Source organism: Zosterops lateralis (assembly GCF_965231275.1).
Source record: "Zosterops lateralis genome assembly, chromosome: 3".
Lineage (NCBI taxonomy): Eukaryota > Metazoa > Chordata > Aves > Passeriformes > Zosteropidae > Zosterops > Zosterops lateralis.
Window position 1 is genome coordinate 67,160,082 of NC_139764.1, and position 22,705 is coordinate 67,182,786.

At 42.0% G+C, this 22,705-nt stretch overlaps 1 protein-coding gene across 1 annotated transcript in view; it reads right to left on the bottom strand.

Annotated features, from left to right (window-relative positions):
• Window positions 1-107: 107 nt before the first annotated feature.
• CCN6 (cellular communication network factor 6) overlaps window positions 108-22,705 on the bottom strand; it is a gene marked incomplete at both ends in the record, with an annotated part of 67,207 nt that continues 44,609 nt past the window's right edge. Inside the window, 6 exon segments of the mRNA XM_083857633.1 lie at window positions 108-389; window positions 618-811; window positions 3,230-3,472; window positions 3,828-4,090; window positions 7,310-7,368; window positions 7,371-7,580. Of these exon segments, the coding sequence (XP_083713759.1) occupies window positions 108-389; window positions 618-811; window positions 3,230-3,472; window positions 3,828-4,090; window positions 7,310-7,368; window positions 7,371-7,580 (1,251 nt within the window).

A 22,705-nucleotide genomic window follows, 5' to 3' on the forward strand; every position in this document is an offset into this window, starting at 1 on the left:
TAGTCACATGTGTAATTTCATTTTAAACACTGCTGTGGCAGGGGGTTATGCTGACTCCTCAGGATGTGAATCTGCTGTCCGTGTGTTATAGTCAATGGTGTAATTTGTCATAGGAGTTTGAGTTGGGAAAATATATCTCCTGGAGCACTGCAAAGCCTCTGACACACACACGATGTTATCCACATCATCTTCCACCTGAAGGAGCCTTCATTGGGACACTCAAACTGTACAGTGATCACTTTGGACTTATTAGGAATGCAGCACCTCTTGTCCAAGCACACTCCGCAGAATGTTAGTTTGTATCTTTGAGTAGTTGAGCATCCAGAAAAAACTAGCTTCTCTGCTGTTGGAAGCTGGAAAGTTGGTTGACAGGTTTTTCCCTTTGGAATCTTTAATAGTAAAACAAAAATAACGCTGAACATTAAAAGCAGATCATGTAAGAAAAAGTTGCAGCATTAAAACATGAACATCGATGGTCCAAAACGTAAAGAGATATTTTAAAACTCGTAAAAAAGAAAGAAGTAAATGTTTTGTTAGTACTTGATAATGCATCCATTTTTCTATTAGTTCCAATATTTTAATTTTCTATTAGGAATTAATTTAATGCTATAAAATACCTTTATTTTCTTCAGCATATTGGTCAGACAAGGCTGGATGAAGCATAATCTCTTTTCTTTGTTCATTTCACATTTTCTGTTGTCATTGGTCACTCTGCTGGATATGCCTATGCCACAGGTCCTGGAACAGGGTGTCCAGGGAGTTGCCTGTATGAGGCACTTTTTCTTCAAAACTAGTGGTAAGCTTCTGTAAGCTAAGACAGCAATATTTTACTTATGCAGCCCCAAAAGGATGAATTGAAAATACAAGGATAAGAATTTGATTTCTGTTCATGAAGGTACTTTTGTACGTAAACCTAAAATTGAGACATAAGTAACATGTATACAAAATTCAGCTGAGCTGCAGTTATACTTTGCTGATACTGGATACTCAGATCCTAGCAAGGACTATGAAATTGCATGTATTACATGACCTTCCAGTTTCATGTGATGGAAACATTGTGTGAAAAGAGTTAATTGTGGAATTTTTATGAAATGTCCAGATTTTTATTTTATTTTAGGCCAAGCATAGTTTGTAAAGGCTGCTGAGAACATTAATATTTCTGTCTTTGTAGATATTGATAAGACTTCAGGTTTTGTATTGAGGAATAAAAATATCCAATCACTTTTAGATACACTAAAAAGTCTGAAGGCTGGATTAGGTGGAGTATACTTTAAAAAAGAAACAAAAGTGAAGTAGAAAAGTTCCACAAAAAACTATGCAGAATCTGCATTTATGTAAGAGCATGGGCAGATTTACCTGGAATTACCAGAACTGCTGTCTACTTGGAAAGTAGACAGCAATTTAAAGATCTCATTGAAGCAAGTTTAAAAGCCTGTCTCAGATTTGCAACAAATAAAAGGAAGTTAAATTGTTGTTTATACTTGGTACATTTTTTAAAGTATGACCTAGTTACATCTCTGTGTATCTGAATCGGATAAATCAAATTGAAATGGAAGGCCAGAAAACAGAGAAGTAAAATGAGACTTAGTACTTACTATCCAGTCTAACAGAAAAGGGACTTTTCAAAATACAAAGCATAAAAGGATTAGCCCATTGAGCTATGCATGGAATTCATGGACGAGTTGACAAGATACTTCTGCTGGACTGAGAAATGGGAGAGGGAAGACTTTATTTGGAAAAAAAAATTCAAGGTGTTTTTTTTCAGAAGATTCCCAAAGAACAGCACCCTGCAGCATGTACAGCCACCACAGGGACAGGGTGTTGGGTCCCTGAACCAAGCCCAATAGAAAGTGTGCTTTGCCAGCTGCATGTCTGCTCTCAAGGCTATGCTGTGCAGCTGATCCAAATTCCAGAATTAATGATGTCATGTTGCAGTCAGTGAAGGAGTTACTGAAGGTTGGACTGTAGCTTTTGGATTCACTGAAGGACTATAACGTAAATGGCTTAATGCTGTTCTCCAGATACCTGAAGTACATTAATTGGGTTTGTGCTGAGATGTATTTCAGAGGCTCACATGGTTTGGTTGCCATTGTTTTCAATGCATTATGATCTCTCTTCAATCAGATTAGCATTGTTCTCTGGAAGTTAAATCTCTCTTCACTTGAAGTCATTGCTTTACCAAGTACGTGTTTGTACAACAGCATTAAGTGTATTTCTGTGAAAAGGCTTTGATGCTAGATATAGGCATTGTATAATAATTTTGAAGTAAAGGTGAATTTTTTATTTTGGCATACTTGCATGACCACTGCTTACATGTGAGAACTTGTCCAAACTGGGCTTCAGATTTTGTAAGCAGGTCTGTTTACCTGCACATTTATTGATGTGCATCTACTCAGCAGCCTTTGATAAAGTTTTTCTGATAAGCATTGCAATCCTTTTCTTTTATTGATCCATGATGGTGATTCAGTCTTCCACCAAATAAATGGTTCTGCTTTTTGGTACCTGCATTAGCTGTAATGAAGATGACTTTTATCATGGGAAGCTGCACACAGAAGGAGATGGCGCAAGTGTAGCAGCTGTGGCCAGGGAAGGGCTGGCCTAGCTGCTTCTGGCAATGGTGCTTCCTTAGAATGAAAAAGAGACCTAATGTTAGCAGCAGAGCAAGGTTGGAGTTAAAGGGAATACCCACTGACCCTGGCAGAGTTGCATGGACAAGCTTATGAATGCTTTTAATCAGACTGAATAAAGAAACTGGGGGGCAATATTGTTCTTGCAGTGACCTAAAATTTGTGAATGTGGGAAAGCCACTAAGGCAATTTTTATAATTTTCTGATTTCTGTTGAAAGAAGAGACCTGCATCCTGTTACTGTATCTGTGAAAACCAAGACTGCCTAACACCACAAAGCAAGATAAAGTGGGGCAGTTCCCAGGCTGCAAAATGGCTGTCCAGCAGCATCCCTAATTGGGCTGATCCGTTGAGTAGCAAACATCTCCAGAAAGATGCTCTGGCCAATTCCCTGGTGAAGAAGCCAAAAGCCTTTTTGCTTTTCACATTCATTAGGCTTAGAGAAATGAGTCTGTGACCTGAGAGTAAGAGGGGCAAGTGGCAAAAGCCTTGAGCAAGAACTGGGCAAATGCCAGTACACTGCCTGCCTGGCTGCTGGAGCCAAGGACACTAAGTGCAGAAAGACTCATGTACAGAAAAGTTTACTAGTGTAGCCAGGCTCACCTGACATGAGTCTGTAGTTGGTTGACTGAAGTTGCTTGTGCTGTTCCAGGCCACAGATGGATTGTCCTGGCTTCTTTCTGCCTGGGCCCCTGGCGCAAGGAGTTCCTGCTAATCTTGGTGTGAATACCGGGGTACATCCGATTGTGCCACTGACACACAGGCACTGATAGAGGCGGTTGGGCTGAAAGGTCTGCCCATTGGCATAATAAACTCCATTGAGCTCACATCCTACAGCTACCAGATCTGAAAATGGTGAACAACGGTTACTAACACAGGAGGAGCATGTGGGTCTTGTTAAACAGAGTGCTAAAATGTGATCAGTCTTTATGACATCCACAGCTTTGTAAATCAAACATCAACATGTCTGCCAATAACAGGCTTATGCGCAAAGAACTGGTTTCACTAATGGAGGTAAGTTTAAATACAGTTCAGCCCTACTCTCAGATTCTCTGACTGAGCAGCTGGAGGACTAAATTAGGATAAATTCTTTAGCACAGAGCTGTGCAGCACCTGCAAGCAGAGTTTTCCTCCACAACCATTCACTTGGTAATCCCCACCCTCTTGGATTTCAAGAAGGGAACATGAAAGAACAACTTACATGCACACACGCCAATTTCATACCTAGGCTCATCTTCAGAGTAATCGCAGTAGAGCCCTTTGTGGGGATCACAGACATCTGCTTCATTGCAGGGCTCTCCTGCCTGCTTGGCACAGACCTTACAGCAGCCACAGCCATCCTTCACCAGGCTGACCCCAGGGGTGCAGGCTGGCACCAGTGGGCATCGGCATGGCCAGTGGCAAACCTCCTTGCGCTGGACTTCACCAGTTTCTGAAGGTTTATCTCCAGGCTGCTCTGTTGGGCTGTGGAAAAACTTACACACAGTGGGCTGTTTTGAGCATTGAATGCATTATGTGTAGCTGGAATACCATAAAATGAAGTCAAGATGGAAAAAAAATGACAAGTTGCATGAAGATACGCAAAATTTCTCATTTCACAAGATCAAAAAGTGAGAGAGGCAGTGAGGATTAGGTAGAAGGCAGAGGACCACTGCTTGTACAAAACACAGTTCACGGGTATTTCCTTCTATAGAACAAAACTGAACAGAAGTTTTAAAAAAAGTGGTTTAAAGTAGGTGGTGGTTTTATTGTATGTATTCCTTCCTAAAAACCTTCTATCAAACTAATTATCTTTTGATTCCTCACATTGTTTTATAGCCAGCCACAGTCCTGTGTTCCAGTTCTGATCGTAAGACCCTTTTAAAACAGGAAACCTCTTTTGAATGTTACTTTTGCTCCAAAATGTGAGTAGATGCTCAGAAAGGAGCATTATAATATTTACATATGCTCTTGTGCTAGATGCAAAAAAATTATCCTGGTAAGGGAGGCTAGTGAGTAGCTGTACTGAGTTTAATAGGTCAATTTCTAAGAGTGCATTTATTTGCATGACTAAGCCTTCATTGAATCCAGGGCTTACAGAGCAAAGACATATCTCATTAAAGAGATTTGTATCAGCAGTAGGAAGTCAAGATCTAGCCAGAATTTACTGATTTACACATTCTGTCTCAGAATTCATGTCTTTTTTCTTTTTTTTTTTTTTTTTTTTTAAGTAAAGGAAGACCGAATTAATTCTTGGTGGGCTTATTTTTCTGAAACATGGGGGCAGATTAAGTTAGCACAGTGTGAAAGGATCTATTTGAGATAGCTGTAGCCTATCTGCATTTTTAAGAGCTACAACTAAAACTTAGCCATTTAGATCTTAGCATTAATCTTTTCGTGCTGCTGATTTCAGCAGAAATGCAGATCATGGTATAGTTATTCTCCATGGATGGCTGGTTCTGTAGTTAAATGGGGGAATGCACAGCATTTGGCCACTATACAGCATAGGGCCTGGGAGCCATTCTCATCACACAGCTCTGCCCAAAAAGCAAAAAGGAAAGAAGAACCAGCCCCTCATCAGGTGCCAGTATCCACCATCAAGCTTGCAGAAAAAAAACGCTGAAACATATATCCTATATTTTTTTCTCGGCATGCAAAGCCCAGACTTTCAGTTTGTGTCTTTTCCTCCAAACTGCAAAGCTCTACTGGTGTAGAAATCACCTCCAGCAGAGATGCTGAAGGAAAGGGATCATTCAGCTGGGGTTCCTTGCTGCTAAATTTTCAAACTGGAAGTATCTGCAGAATTCAGCATTTCATATGTCATAGCCCAGGAAAGCTCTTACAGCATAATTGAGCTGGGTTAATTGAGTGCAGTAGTAAATGACCTTTTAAAAGCCTTTTTTTCTACCCCTAATTTCCATTTTTCATGGTCATTTACAACTATACTTATAATATCTTAATCTGCAACTACTAATGAAGCTCCAAAGTAGTAGCTTTCAAGTTCTTTTGGCTGAATGATTTTTAAGCTAGACATTAATTTACATAAGCAACTCATATAGTAAATGGATGTTAAACAATGTCGTGTGGTATTCCATACTGTATGAAGAAGATAGTTTCATACATGTGTCATTTGTTATAGGATTTCTTCTAATCTTTTTTACCCAAATGAAGCAATAATACAGAAACAACTAATTCAAGTTTACTTTTTAAGACAGCAAAGCCTTCCCTATAAACCATGTTAATTTGATGAATGTGTGCATTGAAATATAAAGGTTCTTAAAGGATTGCTCTGGAAACAAGACAAGCAGATATTCCTATACATTTAGCAGTGTTTAATAGGGTTGCTTTAGGAAACAGTTCCTTGCTGCTTCTTTCTTTAGAAGCAGAGTATTATTATTATTATTATTATTATTATTATTTTATTATTACTATTATCATCATCAGGAATTTGGCCATATGCCAGCAATATGAGGTTATGTGGTTTGAATCAGATATCATGTTTCAAAATGGGTATGTGCAGCAGGAAGTAATCTTATGTTCTTCAACCAATATGTTTAATTTGTATTACAAATTGAAACATGCTTTAAACCTACAGACTTCTACTTAGAGGAGTTTTCTCTCCTTTATTTAGGGAAAGATGTCAGCTGAAAGCCGCAAGATGAAGAAGTTCTTACAAAGTAAGAAAAACACCATCAGGCAAATATCTGACAGTTTTAACTGTGGAATTACTGAGAACTTCAGTTTACATAAAAAATCTTCACGTATCTGTGAAGTTACAATGAAAATGTAAAGTTTGCTTGTACAGTTAACAGGTCAAATATTTTTCTAATTTGTGCTTCCCCAAGTTTCTATACCAAATCTATTCATATCACAAAAGCCCTTTGCATACTTTTCCTGATCTTATGGGCAGATCAGAAAATGAGACCATTGTGTAAGAACTCTTCATGTGTTGTTTGTTTTCCTATGTTTTAAAGATTGAACAAGATCAGTATGGCATAAATAAGCAAATAGTAAAATAGGCAATGTATTATCACTGATGTTTGGTTATCTTAGTCTGGCTTTAAATATGTAGAAAGCGGAGAGAGAGCCATTTGAAAAGTCTGTTGACATTCATCTTGATTGTAAAGGAAAAATACACTGTGTACACATAAAGTGGATTTTCAAAATTAGGTAAATAAATAATGAAATTTGCCTTTGACACAGATACCTGTAGAAAAAGTTATCACTTAAAAATGTCTCATAAAAGACAAAGTATAACACAGCCCTGGTGCCTTTCTCATTTGTAAAACTAGCCTGAAGTCAGACTGCAGTGTGTCTATATATATTCGCAAACACATGTATACATATATATATGGAATATGAGCATGGATAAGATGTTTACTTTCTTACTGCACCGGATAGTAATTTGTTCTTATATTTAATTTATTTTTTTTAAAGCAAGGTCAAGGACAATTTAAGCTTCCCTAACACTCTTTTCTTCCCCACCAAGTCATATTAATGTACAGAGAGAAAAAAAAATACCAAATCATGACTGGTGCAGTAAATAAGCTGGAAATGAAATTTACTCAGGAGTAGGGGAAGGCTCCTTTTCTTTATGAAGAATTTACTTCTCTGAAATTTAATTCATCATAAAGCAAATAAAAACTTTTAACCGGGACAAAGTGAGGAAGGGGAAAATCTTTTTCTTCTTTTTAATGAACTTACCTGTTGAGTATAAGGGATGATGAAGATGGTGGGAACAAGGAGCCACCGCATGTTCCTGCACATTCAGAAGTGAAACTGGGAGATAGGGAACAGGCTGAGCTGTGTCAGAGGAAGCACTGAACACAAAGCTCTCCTCTGTCTCCCCTGCCAACCCTACTTTCCCCAGCACATGCACGAACACATACACACATTCACACTTGAAATTCTCCTCTTCATACTGAACCAGCTTCACACTGAAATTTCCAACTGGTCTTCTTTTCTCTGCCCACTGCTAGACTACAGATTTTTCACACCCTGCTTGATCTCATCCAGCTGATTCAGTCAGACTTAATTGAGGTCAGGTAGGGTGACATCTGATTCTTAAAATCTTGCTGCTGGAAATGCAGTGTTATTTTTAACTTGTCTTTAAATCTATATTGCAGGGATTTCTGAAATCTGAAGGGCAGAGCCCCGAATACATGTATTTTTTGAGATGGAGAAAGCAGAGTTCTTCAAAATTTCTAATGTTTTGTGCCTAGCAAAACCTTGCATAAAAGTTCACAGTCAGTACATGCTCTCTAAAGATGGAAGGAGATGCTATAAAGTGTTAAAATGCTGCTACATATTCTGCACTGTTTTTTTCCATAGAATCCTTAGGGGGAAGCCCAAACTATAATGTACTTTTCCCTGAAGTATGCATCTTGTCTTATTGCTGTGTCACCACATTTAAGAACAAGATTGTTCAAATCTCCAAATTCCCTCCTCCTTAACACTATCAAGGTAATGTGTGTGATTTTTAGGATAACAAGTGAGGGTCTCCAGGATAAGGTAAAAGCTCCAGCCCTGCAGCAGTGGTGTTGGTGGTGCCCTGGAACCAGTGCTCCTCCTTCGCATTTGTCCTTGCTCAGGCACCTCCTGAAGCCCAGGAGTTACTAGGGGAGGCTGCCAAAGACCACACTTCCACAGCAGCCACATGTGGACAAAGGCAGCAGTGGGAGTAGGGAATCAAATCCAGTCCAAGCAATTCTGTTTGGCTCCCAGACTTGGAGCACCACATGTCCTCTGTGGTTACAAATGCACCCTGAACTGCCCTTCCAAACTCTTGAGCATTTAGCTGTAAAACACTGAAGATCTGTTTTTCTTTAGCAGAATCACTTTGTCACATAACTCAAGACAAAGCCCAGGCAGTACCTGGGTGACAACTAGATGCAGCAGTTCATTTCATGATGTTATTCTGGTGTGTGGCAGTGCAGACTCAAGCCATCCTTGTGTTTCCCCTTGAAAGTTTATGAACATAGCACACAGGTTTCTCAAAAGTCTCTATCAAAACATAACTTCTTTCATGGAATTAGAAGATAGTTGAGGTTGGAAGAGGGCTCAGGAGGTCTCTAGTCCAACCCCAGCCCAAGCAAGGTTCATTCTGAGATCAGATTGGGTTACTCATGGCTCTGTCTATTTGGATCTGGAAAACCCCCAAGGGTGGAGGCTGCTAAACCTCTCCTGGCAGTCTTTCAGAGGGATAATGGTGAGCAATGCTGGTTGTTGGAGGAGATTCTAGGTTCAGTTTTTTCTTGCAGTCCCAAAGACACCCCTTTCACTCCCCAGCCTGTAAGAAGTGAGGAAGAAGTGAGCACATCCATTCTTCTTCTAGTACTGCAAGGGGAGCCCATAGCACTCATTTGAAATGTGTCTTTTCTCTTTGCTTTGCAGAGATAAAGCATGTGACCAGTGGAGGACTGGGAATGCTCTGTGTGAGCTGGCAAAGACTGGTCTGATATGAATAATGATTCCCAGTCTTGGGAAACAGGAGAGAGATATTTCTGTAGGATTGATTACCCATTGGTTTTATATGGTGTATTTTGCTGGAATCGCCTGGAGAACATGGAGCTTTAGAGAGTGAGACTTCAAAACTGTGGTTAGAGTATAATTAAGCTGATTGATAGGAAATGTTTGGTTTGGAAGGACTGGGAGGAATGCTCCTCCCCAAAGAAGATATTCTGGTGATATAACACATTAAAATGTCATTTTAGGTGGCTGGATGAATGCTCACATGTGTGCAAATCAATCAACATACCTCTTCAGCCTGAAAAGAGCCTGCTGCTAGGAGCACCACTCCTGCTATAATAGGACTCAGCTCTCCAAAACAACTACGTGCCTTCACTGCCTTTCCCTTAAATCCACTTAAATGAGGCTGTCTGGACCTCGCAGTACCTGCAATACTGATACTTGCATGTATAAGTAGCCATAAGACCACAAAGTCAGCAGCATTAACTCCTGTGCATAAATAGTGCAGCAGTGCTTTGACTGCTGAGTATTGGAATCTGTGTCTCTGCTAGTATTGGCTCTGATTTAAATAAATGGAGGTGATCGGCCCTTTTCCTCTCTTGCAGGTCTTTGGTGATCCCCCACAATTTAAAAACTAATGTTTTTAATACCATGTCCAGACTCAGCAAGTTTGTCTGTATGCATCCTCCTTGCCAAATCTCCCTTGCAGATTTGATTACATAAAGCATCATTCATTTCCTGAACTAAACCTACTCTTTCTATCTGGTGCCATTCTAATACCACCCTGAATGGAAATGTAATTTAGTTGTGTATTTAGTGATCTCTACATACTGCACACATCTCTTTGGTACAAAAAATTATCTTCCTGTCTGTGAAATATGCCATGTAAATCCATTGTCTTAAGAGATGGAAAAGCATGAGTTATAAACCCACAAATTAATATAACCATGCTTTACAACGGAGTACAAGGTCTTAGACAAAATGCCAGAGGTTATTGATACTTGTTGTGGACCAGGAATTTCAATACTCCCTACTGGGCTTGGTGGAGTTACTGCAATGAAAATCCATCAAAGCCAGGGTTTGGTTTGGTCATTTCTAATAACTGGGTGTTAGTTCCAGATACACACCAGAGCTGAGGTTCACCTTTTGGCAGGAAGGTTTTTGCATATTGCCCTGTTTTGTTGTTTTTTGGGCATGGATGTTACACAGAGACTCCTCTGTTTCAGTCAAACCTACTGTTTGTGTCTCTTCATTCAAATAAATAAACAGATGGGTAAAAAGGAATAGAACATTATATGACAACGTATTGCCCTTGGCTCACCCTGTCTCACATGCTGTTTGCTCGCTTGGGCTTTGGAAGGAAGCTGCCTTCTTCAAAACAGCAGTACTCCAAAAACACTGATGGATTTCACTAGGATTTTGCTACTTGCTATTGCTGGCAACTTGGGCACACTGAGGCACAGACATCTCCCTGCTTGGAGTGGCAGGGTTTGTTGCTGGGCAGCATGGCATGCACTAGGTCCTGGGATTAGCCATGCTCAAAGGTATGGTGAAGTTCCCAGCTGGAAGCCTGAGGCCAGGAGCTGTGATGGTCATTGCAGAGGAATCACCCACTTACCACCGATGCACTGTTGCGAAGTTCTTCTCTTCTCTGCTGGTCAGCTGCTCAGCTTTTAAAAATTTGGGCTATTTTTGCTTTTCTTCAAATTGAGTGTAAGACAAAAGTTGCACTCAAAAATGTTCCATACCTCTCCTCCTAGAGCACCATCAATAACAGCATATTCTCAACAAGCTAAGGAACTTCTCCCAAGGTGATGGGGGTATTTCCCATGGGACAGAAATCCCTTGTCCTGCATACACCCACATCAGCAATAGCACATGCAACACCGAGGTCGCTGTTGGAGGGGTAGAAATGCTTTGAACAAGGGCAGCTATACCATGTTCCCCACAGTGTGCCACTGTTTCTGTTTCAGCTGTGGTCTGCTTCCAAACTAATTCATAAAGCTCCTCTGAGCTATAACAGGCAACCTCATATATATTTACATGCAGGTTTAAGACTAGGTCCCATTTTCAAAACTGATTTATGCACGTAGTTGTCTGTATCCTGTTTTCTTCTTTTCTTAAACACAGAAAAGATGCCATAAAGTGCTTGTATTCCAAAGCTCACATCTCTGAAATGGTCCATCTTTCTGTGACTATCAACAATGTGACACTAGGAATTCTCAGAATTTTTTAAGTTGAATAGTTTTGTCAAAGACAGCCTGAGTTTTCATGTTTCTGGTTAACAGATCATTTAACACTGAACAGGATCAGTCTGTGCTCTGCTGGCTCAGTGAGGCAAGCTCTGTGCAATCAATCCAGAAAGGCATAGGCTGCAAAACGCAGACCAAAGTGAAGGTAGAGACAGAAATAAAAATGAAGACAAATTGGGGGCCCACTGAGCAAGGCAAAGAAGCACAACTGCACTGAGCTAACCTATTACACCTGGAATTGCCCAATTCTGCACACAGTGCAGCTGCTAAGCTTTTTTTAGTTTGATCCTGAATTCACTGTGACAGAATAAACTCAGATCACAGCCCAAACCGTATTTGCAAATGAGCTTTTCTCCTCATGCCCAGCTCTGTGGGCACCCCAATGCTGGCAGCTCCAGTCTCCCCTACCTTTCTCCTCCACAGCTGGGCTGTTTTGCAGAGCAGGCAGACAGTTGCTCCTCAGGGAGAAGCACCATCAGGGTAAATATTTGAGCCGGGCAGCTAACCCTGCATGTCAGGAGACATGTGAATGTCCACCAAGGCTTGTACGGTTCTCAAAGGGTTGCCATTGTTAGTTACAGGAGGAAATAGTAAAGCAGCTTCCCAAACTCCTGAACTATTTACACATGTTGTTTGTGTGCCAGCTAAAAAACATTCCTGATGGAAATGAAAATAAGGTCCTGGCCAATGTCCTGCCCAAACTTTCCTTGAGGGTAAGGCATGGGAGAGACACAAAAAAAGAGTTGTATTTTTTCCCAAGCCAGCAGCTGGGGATTTATTTTTTTTTTTCCTTAGTACATACTTTATTAACCAAAAAACCCAAAAATCCTACATAAATATTGGTGCATTCACATTGCTATCTCCAGATTTATTTTGGCACTGAAAGACAAACTCATCCCTTTGGTCTACAGGAAAAGTACATGATGCTCTCCACAGACCAAAAGACACATGTAAATTGTAGGGCACTGGCCAGATCTGAAGCCCATTTTTCACACCAAGTGTCTCAGGAAGTGACACAGCTTAGAGAGGGGAAGGAAGGCTGTGTCTGCTCTTCTCCCTCCTTGTGGCATCACCTCCACTTCTTTCCTCATGAATGAAGAAGGTCATCCCTTCTCCTGCATACAAGGAAGCCGCTCCAAGTTTCACGGCTGAAAGCATTTATTCCTTCATTGGATGATACATTAAAAATAGCAGAAGCTGGGGAACTAATGGTGGAAATCCAAAGAGCAGATGCTGGGTGGGCACAGCAGATCTGGCCAAGGTCCAGGGTTCACAAAGATTGTAACAGCCCGTGTTCAGATGCTTGAATGGGAAGATTTTGGAAAGGGCAGAAGAGAGGAGGGGACATGATGTCCCAGTCCTTAGACTATTTCTTTCAGGGTCTACAAAGCAATGAACTATCCGAGAGGAAAAAAAAAAAACCCTACCTCTTTATGACAAGGATATGGAGAATAGTGTGAAATTTCTTTATTTTTCTACTTAAGAATTTCACGTCAGCATATTTGTATGAAAGTGCAAAACCTATGGGAAACTCAATTTAAGCATTCACATTTGGTTTCTTTTAATTTTCCTTTAGAGAAAAAGCATCAAAATCTACAGACATCCAATCAAAACCCCACATCAACTCAAAATCTCCAGAGGAATTGCAGGCTTGCCCAGCTTGCAGGAAAATGCAGCTGAGTTGTTTTGGGTTGATCCCCTCAACAATTCAGTTGTACAGTTATCCTTCCTCTTGCATGCCTACTGTAGAATTCCCTGTAAATCATCAGAGGGAAAGCAAACAAACACCTCTGTTGCACAGCTATGTGTATTTATTTTATCCCAATGCTTCAGTCCAAATAATGTGATCACCATCACCACCAGGATGAAAGATAAGAGATGGCAGGAAGGAATCAGCAGATGACTTCCCAAATCTCATTTGCCATGTGGATGGAAGGGGAAAGACAGGAAAAAAGAAAAAAAAAAAAAACCAGGAAAGGGTTAAGGCAGAAGTCTCCTGGTGAATGATTGCACCTGAATCATCTCCAATCCAGAAAAGCCAACAGGACAGTTCAAACAAGTGAATAATGCGTCTGGGATCCAATGTGTTCAGTGCTGTTTTGCCTAAAGGATTATTTCATTTGCATTTTCTATAAATGAGTCATGACCTACTGATAGCTACAAAACTCTCCATATTTATTCTGCAAAATTTGCACCTCAGAGACGTCACCTTATGGGGTTTTGCCTCATTAAAATTCTGGCTCCCCACATTGTGGGACACATGGTCTGACTTCAAGTGGGACAATGCTGTGGCAGAAAGCAAAACCATGAAAATCGAAACAGCAGAGAGAAACAGAAGGTTTAGTGCTGCTGGAGCCAGATCATTCATAAGGCTTGTATCCCCTCATCACTGCTCTGGTCTCCTGCCTAGGAGACCTCAGCTGTGGCTGAGGGGTGCAGGCACTGCACTTAATACCTCATCTTGCCTTTCCTGCTGACCAGTTACCAGAGGAAGGATACCCTGGAGTACTTGGACAGACACCCAGGAGACTTCTTAATAGACCAGGCAAGGCTCTGCACTGCAAAGCTAATTAGAAAAAAGGAAGAAAACCTTCCCAATCTGATTTAAAGCAAGAAAGATATTAGAGTTTGCTTTCCTATATTCTCAATAATGCATCTATCCCTCCACCCCTTGCCTTTTTAAATCTCTTTCAGACCACCTTAAATTCACTGCAGAAATGCTCAGTCTTGCATTAGGTACAGCCCTGCCATCTGTCAGATTGTTTTTAAATTAAACGCTTGTTTAATATCAGGGGGGAAAATGCAGCAGTGGCTTGGGTTTTTATTTCAGTCAAATACATATTTGCTCTCCTAAATGAGTTCAGAAATGAGCAGCAACCCTGGCATTTCCTGGGGAACCCAGTTCATCTGGGACCCCATCCAGAGATCCCAAGATTGGACTCCTACCTCAGAGCCCATCTCATCAAAACTGTTAACCAGCATCAGTGATGGTGACATCCCACTTCTGTGGGCATCTTCATTCATGAAAAAAAAAATGTTCATTTTAGGGAAAAAGGTTGGGTTTTTTTCTCATAAGACTATCAGATCATGTATATTTATCTGCACTCCAGAGAGACTGTCTAAGGGAAAACTACCAAGGTACCAAAAGACTCTTTAACCAAAGAAAGAGTGGCATAAGAAGACACAACAATGGGAACCTCAAGCCAGACAAATTCTTGTATTTAACAGAATGAACTATAACACAATATATGGAGGGATGTGTCAGTTCTCTTTGTTCTAGGTGAGATTCCCCTAGGTGTCCTCCAATGGGGACAGGTATGTATCAACCCTTTCTGGTTTTGGAGAAACACAAGTACTTTCATGGTACAGTTCATTTCTTCAAATGGACACTTCATCTTCAGGCTGAAATTAATTGCATCTGTTTGAGTATCTCTGTACCTTTTTGTCTCTGGTGACCATGCTGGGATCTTGACATCTAAAGAGACAAGTGTGTGTTTTTTTCCTAGGCATCTCTCTGGCACAATTACTTGAATGAAACAAGTAATGGTTCCCAAAGGTGACCAAGTACAGTGTAAATTTGATGTTTAGACATGCTCAGATGACCCCACAGTCCCTTCTGGCCTTTTCTCTGAGTTTCTGAGGCTGGCACCACTGCAGAGTCATAGGCATGGCATAGGCAGTCAGGACCAGCCCATGATCCATATGAAAAGTGGTTTTGGCTCCCTGAATCATATGAGGGGCAATGAGAGGGGATGCCCCTTTGGCAGTGGCCAGGGTAAAGTCACAGAAGAAATCAGCCACCAACAAGCACTGACTTGGCAGCTCTGCCCAGTACAGCACCCTCTACCAGCTTCTTTCTTTCAATATAAAAAGGGCTTCAACAAAAAAGTTAAAAGAAACTCACTAGAGAACCTCTGAGCACAGAGGATTCATTCATTGTCACTATTCTGATTCAAGCCTCTGAAGATGTTGCATACACTCAGATTACTCATTCACTCCAAACAGAAGAAATGAGCACTCTGGCTTCTGTTTCCATATACTTGAGCTACATTCAACAGAAAAGAAACCCCAAGTGGTTTTTGTCAAGAGATCCAGGTAAGGTTAAATAAAATGGCAACTGGATTTTTTTTCCTATGAAACTATGAAAGGTGGTATTTAGAAACTGCTTACTTGAGATGCTGTTGCGACTGTGGACAACAGCAGATGTTCCCTGAAGTATGCTGTTTGGAAGTAGGATGTTTAGAACAATTGCTGTATTCATGGTGGGAAGCTTGCATTGTCCCTCCAATAGTCTTCACACAGTAACTTTTACTGCTGTGTCAAAACACAGGCAAATTTCCTCTTTGAAAGCCAGCAGGCAGATAAAGGAAACAACTGCAAATAATGCTGTGGGGTTTCTATACTGGCACAGAAATAACAGGAAAAGCCTCCTATCTAATCTGCACCTGTGAGGTTTTCCCACCCTCCAGAAGTTCTTCCCCACAATGGACTCAGACTTACTCAAAACCTTTCAGGGAACTTAGTCCTGCCCCAACTGCAGCTGACAAAAACAATGGAGAACTGAGGCAAAAACACTTCCCTGAGTCATGTATCTAATTCCGAGCAAGGTCACAGTGTGCTGGGAGACAGCCCGGGGTGCGCACGCATGGATGAGCAACACCCAGCCTGTGCTGTGACAGCAGTGAGAAGGTGACACTAAGTGAACTGCAGAACACGCACTGCAAACCTCTGCCGTGGGCAAATGCACTCTCACAGACATAGCCCAGAGGATGCAATCCCAGTGGTACGAAAGGTTAAAGCTCAGCTGTCAATTGGAATCTCAGCAAAGTCGCACTTGGCATCCACGTTGCTCATACACACGTATGGGCAAACGGAGAGGTGGCTGGAGGGGAGGACAAAAAGACACACCACTTCAGGCAGGGTGGTCACACCAGCTAAATCAAGCAGCTCATGCATGGATTGTAACACCTCAGCTTCATGCACAGCCCACATAGTCTTCAGGCATCTTCAAAGTAATGAACCAAGCTCAGCTTCTCCTCAGTGATGCTGGACCTCCAGCTGCTGATACTCTCCCAGACACTGTCAGGACTCAGCATGGGTCTGGCACCCTGTGCAGTAGTTAGGGTAGAGACACTGATCCAGTTTGGGAGGGAACTGAATTTACTAGTACGGATATGAGCAGTGCTGTGCCTGCAGCCCACAGGGCCAGATAATGATGTTTTATTATAGTGGAGAGACGGCCTCTGGGTCTAAAATGTACCTGGTCATTTTCTCATGTACCTTCCGCTAAAAGGATCCAGAGTGCAGTTGCCTATTATGCATTAAATCAGGAAATTACTATCATTAAAAATCACTTTATTCAATCAGTTTTAGAGTCATCTGGCAGTTGCCAACTTTTGTCTTCAACTGCACACTGAGACTGTGTCTATGTGACTGTCAGTCCTTTGTAGGTTGAAAATACCAAGTACACCTTTAAAATATCTAGCTGGGGTCCTGCAAACAGTTGCCATGGCAGCATGGAAATCTGGCCCAGCAGAATATCTTTGCCTGTCCAAAGGTGACAAACCATTCAGAACATCCAATGGATACTTCTTTAAAACAAACTGGGCTTAAAGAAAATCTGGTTTGTCACTCTCTCTTAAAACAACAACCTGAGACCTAATATCAGTAGCCACATGAGAAAAGGGGGAAGGCCAGTGGCATGAGAGGTCTGAGAGGATCAGAAACCTGTGTTAGCCTGTTGTGAACACTGAGCCAGTGGCATGAGAGGTCTGAGAGGATCAGAAACCTGTGTTAGCCTGTTGTGAACACTGAGCAAGTCCCCAGCAATGAGAAGACAGGTGAGCTGCTGTTGGTAGCGGGAGCAGCCCTCAGCACAGCAGTGCCTCAGTTCTCCCTTTGCATTCTGCAATGTCTGTCACAGTAGTGATTACTGCTATTGAAAATACCTGCCTTTATTCTTCTTCCTGGCTTTCCTTCTGACAGGATAAATTACTGCACTCAGAAAGTAAACAGCCTTTCCAGTTCTCCTGAATATCCGTGCTGCTATAAAACTATTAGAAGAAATGCACACAATGCAGAAAATAATACTGAATACCAGTTGTTAGTATTTTCATCCTGCCATAGGATTGCCTAATATTTAACTGGTATAACAAGCTGAGAGTACCTTCCCTCCAGGACCCCAGGCCTCAGTTCTTCAAAGACTTCAGAATGTGCTTTCATCTGACCGTGCAGTTGCACAGAGAGACTATTTGATGTGCATAAAGGTTTGTGCCTAAGTATTTATAGGGCTGGAGCCTGATCTGATGAGCACAGAAAATTGGAGAAAACTACGAGGAGTAGCAGATCAGTTCAATCTTGATTGGATGAAATCAAAGCTGAGGCACTCAGCAGTGCCAAAAACCATTTAGAACGGGTAAGTTTTCACCCTTTGAGAGAGAAATCCAGGAGTTCTTCTTAAATGCTCAGACTAATTGAGTCCCATCAAGGCCTGAGGCATATAAACATCTTCAGCTCCATCAAGTTGCTCACGTTATGTGTCCAGCTGTACAATGATGAACACAGGGAGGTAACAAAAGGATTCCCTCCTGATTTATGCCCTATCATTTGACCTATAATTTAAAAACACTGAGATCCCTAGATCTTTATAATTCAACCTCCCCCAACAGAGAGCTTTTTTTTCTTTGAGCTGTATAGCTCCAGAACTGAGTGCAGAAGCTTTCTGTTGGCCTACAGCATTTCTGTCTGCAGACTGTCCAGTCTAGATTTGAGGAAACCCCTCTCCTGTGTAAACAAATCCAAAACATATCCCCCAGCCTGCCTGAATCTCAAGTTCAATTACTTGACTACCTTGCTCATTTTAAATAATGACACTTTAAGTCTTCTCTGAATGTATCCCAGACATTTATTTGTAGGCTATAAGGAACTAACACATTTATCTTCTCTTGTGCAGGCTACAGGACTAGCTGTATCTTCTTCTATAGTCACCTTCTCCTTTTCTCCATCAGCCTTATCATCTTTTTGTACTCTGGCTCACACCCAATCTCTGATGGAGCTCCTGCTAGTGCAAGTTCCAGGGAACAACAACACAGTGCAGGGTGAGGGGCTCCCTTTGGTCCAGGCTCCCTCAGCCACCAATTCTCGCAAGTGACTCCTTGTTCCCAGCATGGGTCACGCACATCAGCAGAATAACAAAATAAGGGGGACAATTAAGTTGCAGCTTGTTTCCAAGCTGTATTTTTTCCTCTAAGAAGTGATCTCTTTCCTTGTAAAGGGTGGGAGGCAAGGAAAGAGGAATATAAACATAGCTGGGTCATAGCTTCTTTGTTTGGGTTTTTATTACTTTATTATTATTTTACTTAGGACACATCAGTAATTTACAAGCTCTCTAGTGAAATGCTCTTGTTGACAGTCAGGACCAGAGCAACATGTACTGGAAAAGCCATGACAGAACAAAAGCTTATACAGGTTTTCTACAAACTCAACTGCCATCCCCAGCCAAGACTAGCTGCTAACCAGCAGCCCAAAGCAGAAGTACCCCATGGGAGGGCCTGAGTGCTTCTGTCCCCATGGTCAACCCCTGCCACCCTCAGTGTAGGCTGGCCTTGGCAGAGACAGTGCTTACAAAGGAGCTGGTCACTGCTTCTTGGGTTGGGGTTTTTCAGACTTGCTGTTGATTAGGTAAGCCAGTCTTTCTTGAAGTTGAGGGAGGAATTGCAGGTTAATAAAAGAAAAGAAGCAGAAACAATGAACTCCCAGAGTTGAGACGGCCACTGTACTCAGAGTGCTTCATTAAAAGCTTCAGAGGGCTTCAAGTATCAGCACTATGTTATCTAGAAATCTTTCATACCTTTTCTATGGAGCAATCCTATGGGCAGCTCCACACAGCTCTGGCTCTCTCTCCACTTCTTCTTTCTTCCTTCTGCAGTCCCAGCTCACTGCTTCCTGTCCCAGCACAGCCTCCTGTCCCTTCCTCCTCACAGCATTGCCAGCAGACTCCAACTAACCCTCTATCAACTAACTCACTGTTTTATCACGCCCAGCTGTGAGGGCAAGGCTGTTCCCACTCTTTGGTAATTAACACAGCTGCAAGATATGGGAGGCAGGATTGCCTTTAGCACTATCTCTGTCTTTCCACAATGAACCAGCTCAACGTGGGTGCCTGCATGCCCAGCAGTGGTAAGGGAGGCTGTTCAGGGCTGTCTCTCTGCTGGCCGTGTCCACTTGGAAATCAGGCTTTGACTTGACTGTCAGTTGCATTGTCTCCTGGTTTTGCCTAGGCTCTTGTAGACAGCTGCCTTGCTTAGGCTGGCAGGAGACTAAAAGCTCTTGTTCTGAGGCTGTGTGTTTTGTCTAAGTGTGGGTGGCAAAACACCCTGTTTCACAATCATTACTCTCCTTTACAGAGGGGCAGCAGGGGAGTTTGGGCTGAATTTTGTAGTGGGGAAAGACTTAATGTTTCACAGTCCCCTTTGTGTTCTGCCAAGGTCTTATAAGTCGATGAAATGCTTATTTCTGCAGAAAGTAGGATATCTGGTGGGAGATAGGAGAGAGTAATTGCCCCACATCCAGCAGCAAGTCCAGCAGATTTCTCACCACTTGGGTTATTAATGACATTTTGGAAGTGTCAAGCAGAGCACTGTGGAGAAGCCTATATACTGATAATCAGGAAAAAACCCACAGAAAATGTGAAAGTGGCTTTGCTGTGATATTCCTGGATGGCTACAGCTCTGAGAGGCAAGCATTGAAGATTTCTTTTTATAGCAACAAAAGCTCTAGTGTCACCTAATGGGGACTGAGAATTTGGGTCATAAGCTGGAGCTTTTGCAAAGGGACTTTTCCAAATGTGGCTCTGCTCTGTGCAGCGCTGCACGCTGAGCATCGGGCAGGTAGAAGAGGAAAAGGCAGCCCTGGGGCCCCCAGGTAAACACTGCCCTTCCCATCTTCCCACTCTGAAGCGCTGAGTCTCAGCAGCCAAAACTCTCAGAAGGACAATTTTCCCATCGCACAGGGAGCATTGACAGCCCTGGGGCGGGAAGGCTGGCAGCAGGATGTGCAGGGAGGGCACTAATGAAGCAGGACAGGGCGGCTGACACGGGCGGTGCTTGGAACGCTTTCTTCCTAGGGAAAAGCTATTTGGCTGCTGCCTGAGCAACTGCTGGTTCACACTGTGAATGACAGAGGGTGAAAATGTGCTTTTTACAAAGGTAATGGCCGGAGTGTGCCGGCTCACAGGCTCTCACTGGCGGGCAGGGCGCTGCCCTTTCTCTGCCCATCTCCTGCCAGCCCCTGGGCAGGAAAAGGCTCCGAGGAAAGGGGAGGCAGCTCCGGGCCGGGCAGGAGATGCTGCAGGGTCCAGGAGGGTGCCCGGGACACAAACCAACCCTTCAGGCAGCTGCCAGTGCCCAGAAGAAGCCAGGGCAATTTGCAGAAGAGAAGTACACGCTACCCTTGATTTAGCAGTTCACTCTGTACTTACTCTGTTCACTCTGTCAGAGGGAAGCAGGGAATTATTGCGGTATTTGCCCCAGAGACGTTTTTCAGAAGCTGAGTAAGTAAAGAGGACGGTGTAAGCAAAATTTGTTGTGAGACAAGAAATATTAATAATGAATGGGCGCTTTCCAGAGTGGAAATAGGTTACTAAAACAGGCTGCTCATCTGGCCAGTGGCAATTTGGGAAAAGACTTAGACAGCGATGTGTTAATTTGGCTAAGAATAGAAATATATTTAATTTAAACACAGCCACAATGTGCCACAGAAACTACAGAGGAGTCTTTACAGTGACCATAGCTGGGGTTTCAAAAGAAAAAAGTTTTGAGACTTAAGAGATATTTTGTGATATAACACTCCTGGTAATCCCTGCAGGCTTTTGGGGGAGGGTTCTCTGTCCTCCCTATTCCCAACAGCCGGACAGAAAAGCTCAGGTTTTGCAGCAACAGCTGCGTTTTGGGAATCACATCAAACAGCACAATGTTGCAGGAAAATACACAGTAAAAAAAGCCCAATTTCTTTCATCTGAAAAATTATCCAGACTTCACTCCATGACAGAGCTGGGCCAACACATGACCTCTGATCAAAACAAAGGGGCAGCAGCTGAGTTAGATACCCCAATCCCCCTTTTCATCTGGAGTTGCAGGACACCAACTCTCTGCCACAAAACAAACAACAAAACTCCACAATTTGCCTGGAAAAACTAAATATTTGGGCCCAGAGCCATAATTCCTTGGAGCATCAAATGAGTATCCATAACTGTCCCCAGCACAAGGAGTGGTGCCATGTTGACACAGGGAAGAAAGAGCTCATCCTCCCAAATGTGAACTGATACTCCTAAATTAACACACTCAACAGTCATGCCACAAACCTCAAAAGTCATAAACTTGTTTTGAAAAGTACATGATTTGAAAAAATGAACATTTTTTATTATTTTTCTGTTTACTCAGTCTCTAGACTTCTGGTCCCTGAGGTTAGCTCTGCAGCCAAAGGGCTACAGACTTTTTCCAAAACCGAAAGCCAAGTTTGCCAAGGAATTGTTTAGTCACACAAACTGAGACTGTAAGGAAAAAACACCAAAGATCACAAGACTCCTGATAATTTTCTGGACTTGTCATCACACATGATTTGTCATGTAAGCTTGTGGAGAACGATGGTTACAAAATCCTCTGAAATTCTCTCTGGTTTTATGGAAACTCCTGAAGAACTAAAAATTTGATTTCTTTTTTAAGTTGTTTGTTTGTTTGTTTGTTTGTTTTCCTTTGTTCTTTTGTGGGTTTGTTGTTGTTGTTGTTGTTTTGGGGGGGAGGGGATTTTTTGTTTGTTTGGTGGGGGGGTTGTTTTGGGTTTGGGAGGGATTTTTTTGACTAGTGTAGTACCTGAAGTACTAGGAGTGTTTTTATACTTAATATTCCAGAATCTATGTAAGGAAGCATTCAGAAATAAGCAGTTTTCTGTCCATCCAGCTGGATTCAGCTGGGAAACTTTTACTCCTCTCTTCAGCATATTCCCTAGTTCTGATTTTTCTAATAACAGAAGAGAGAAGTAAATACTAAATTGGCTTCTTTTATTGAGCAACTGGACAGATAGAAATGTAAATAAATGCATAGTACATGAAAAATGAGTTTGTAAAATAGGTAAAAGGAATTTTGTCAAATTTTCTAATTTGTAATCCCACACACAGTTCTGTTAACCTGCCAGTGAGTTAATGGTTACTGTAATTAAAAATGAGAAGCAGCAAAACATTTTATTACTTTGTCTTTTGTCTGTTTGTACTGTCAGTAACATAGCAGAGAGGAGTAGCTAGCTAGCAGAATTAAACACCCTCTTTTCCAAAGTCTGATCAGGTACAAATATATGGTACCAGACACTAAAAGTGACCCAACAGTGG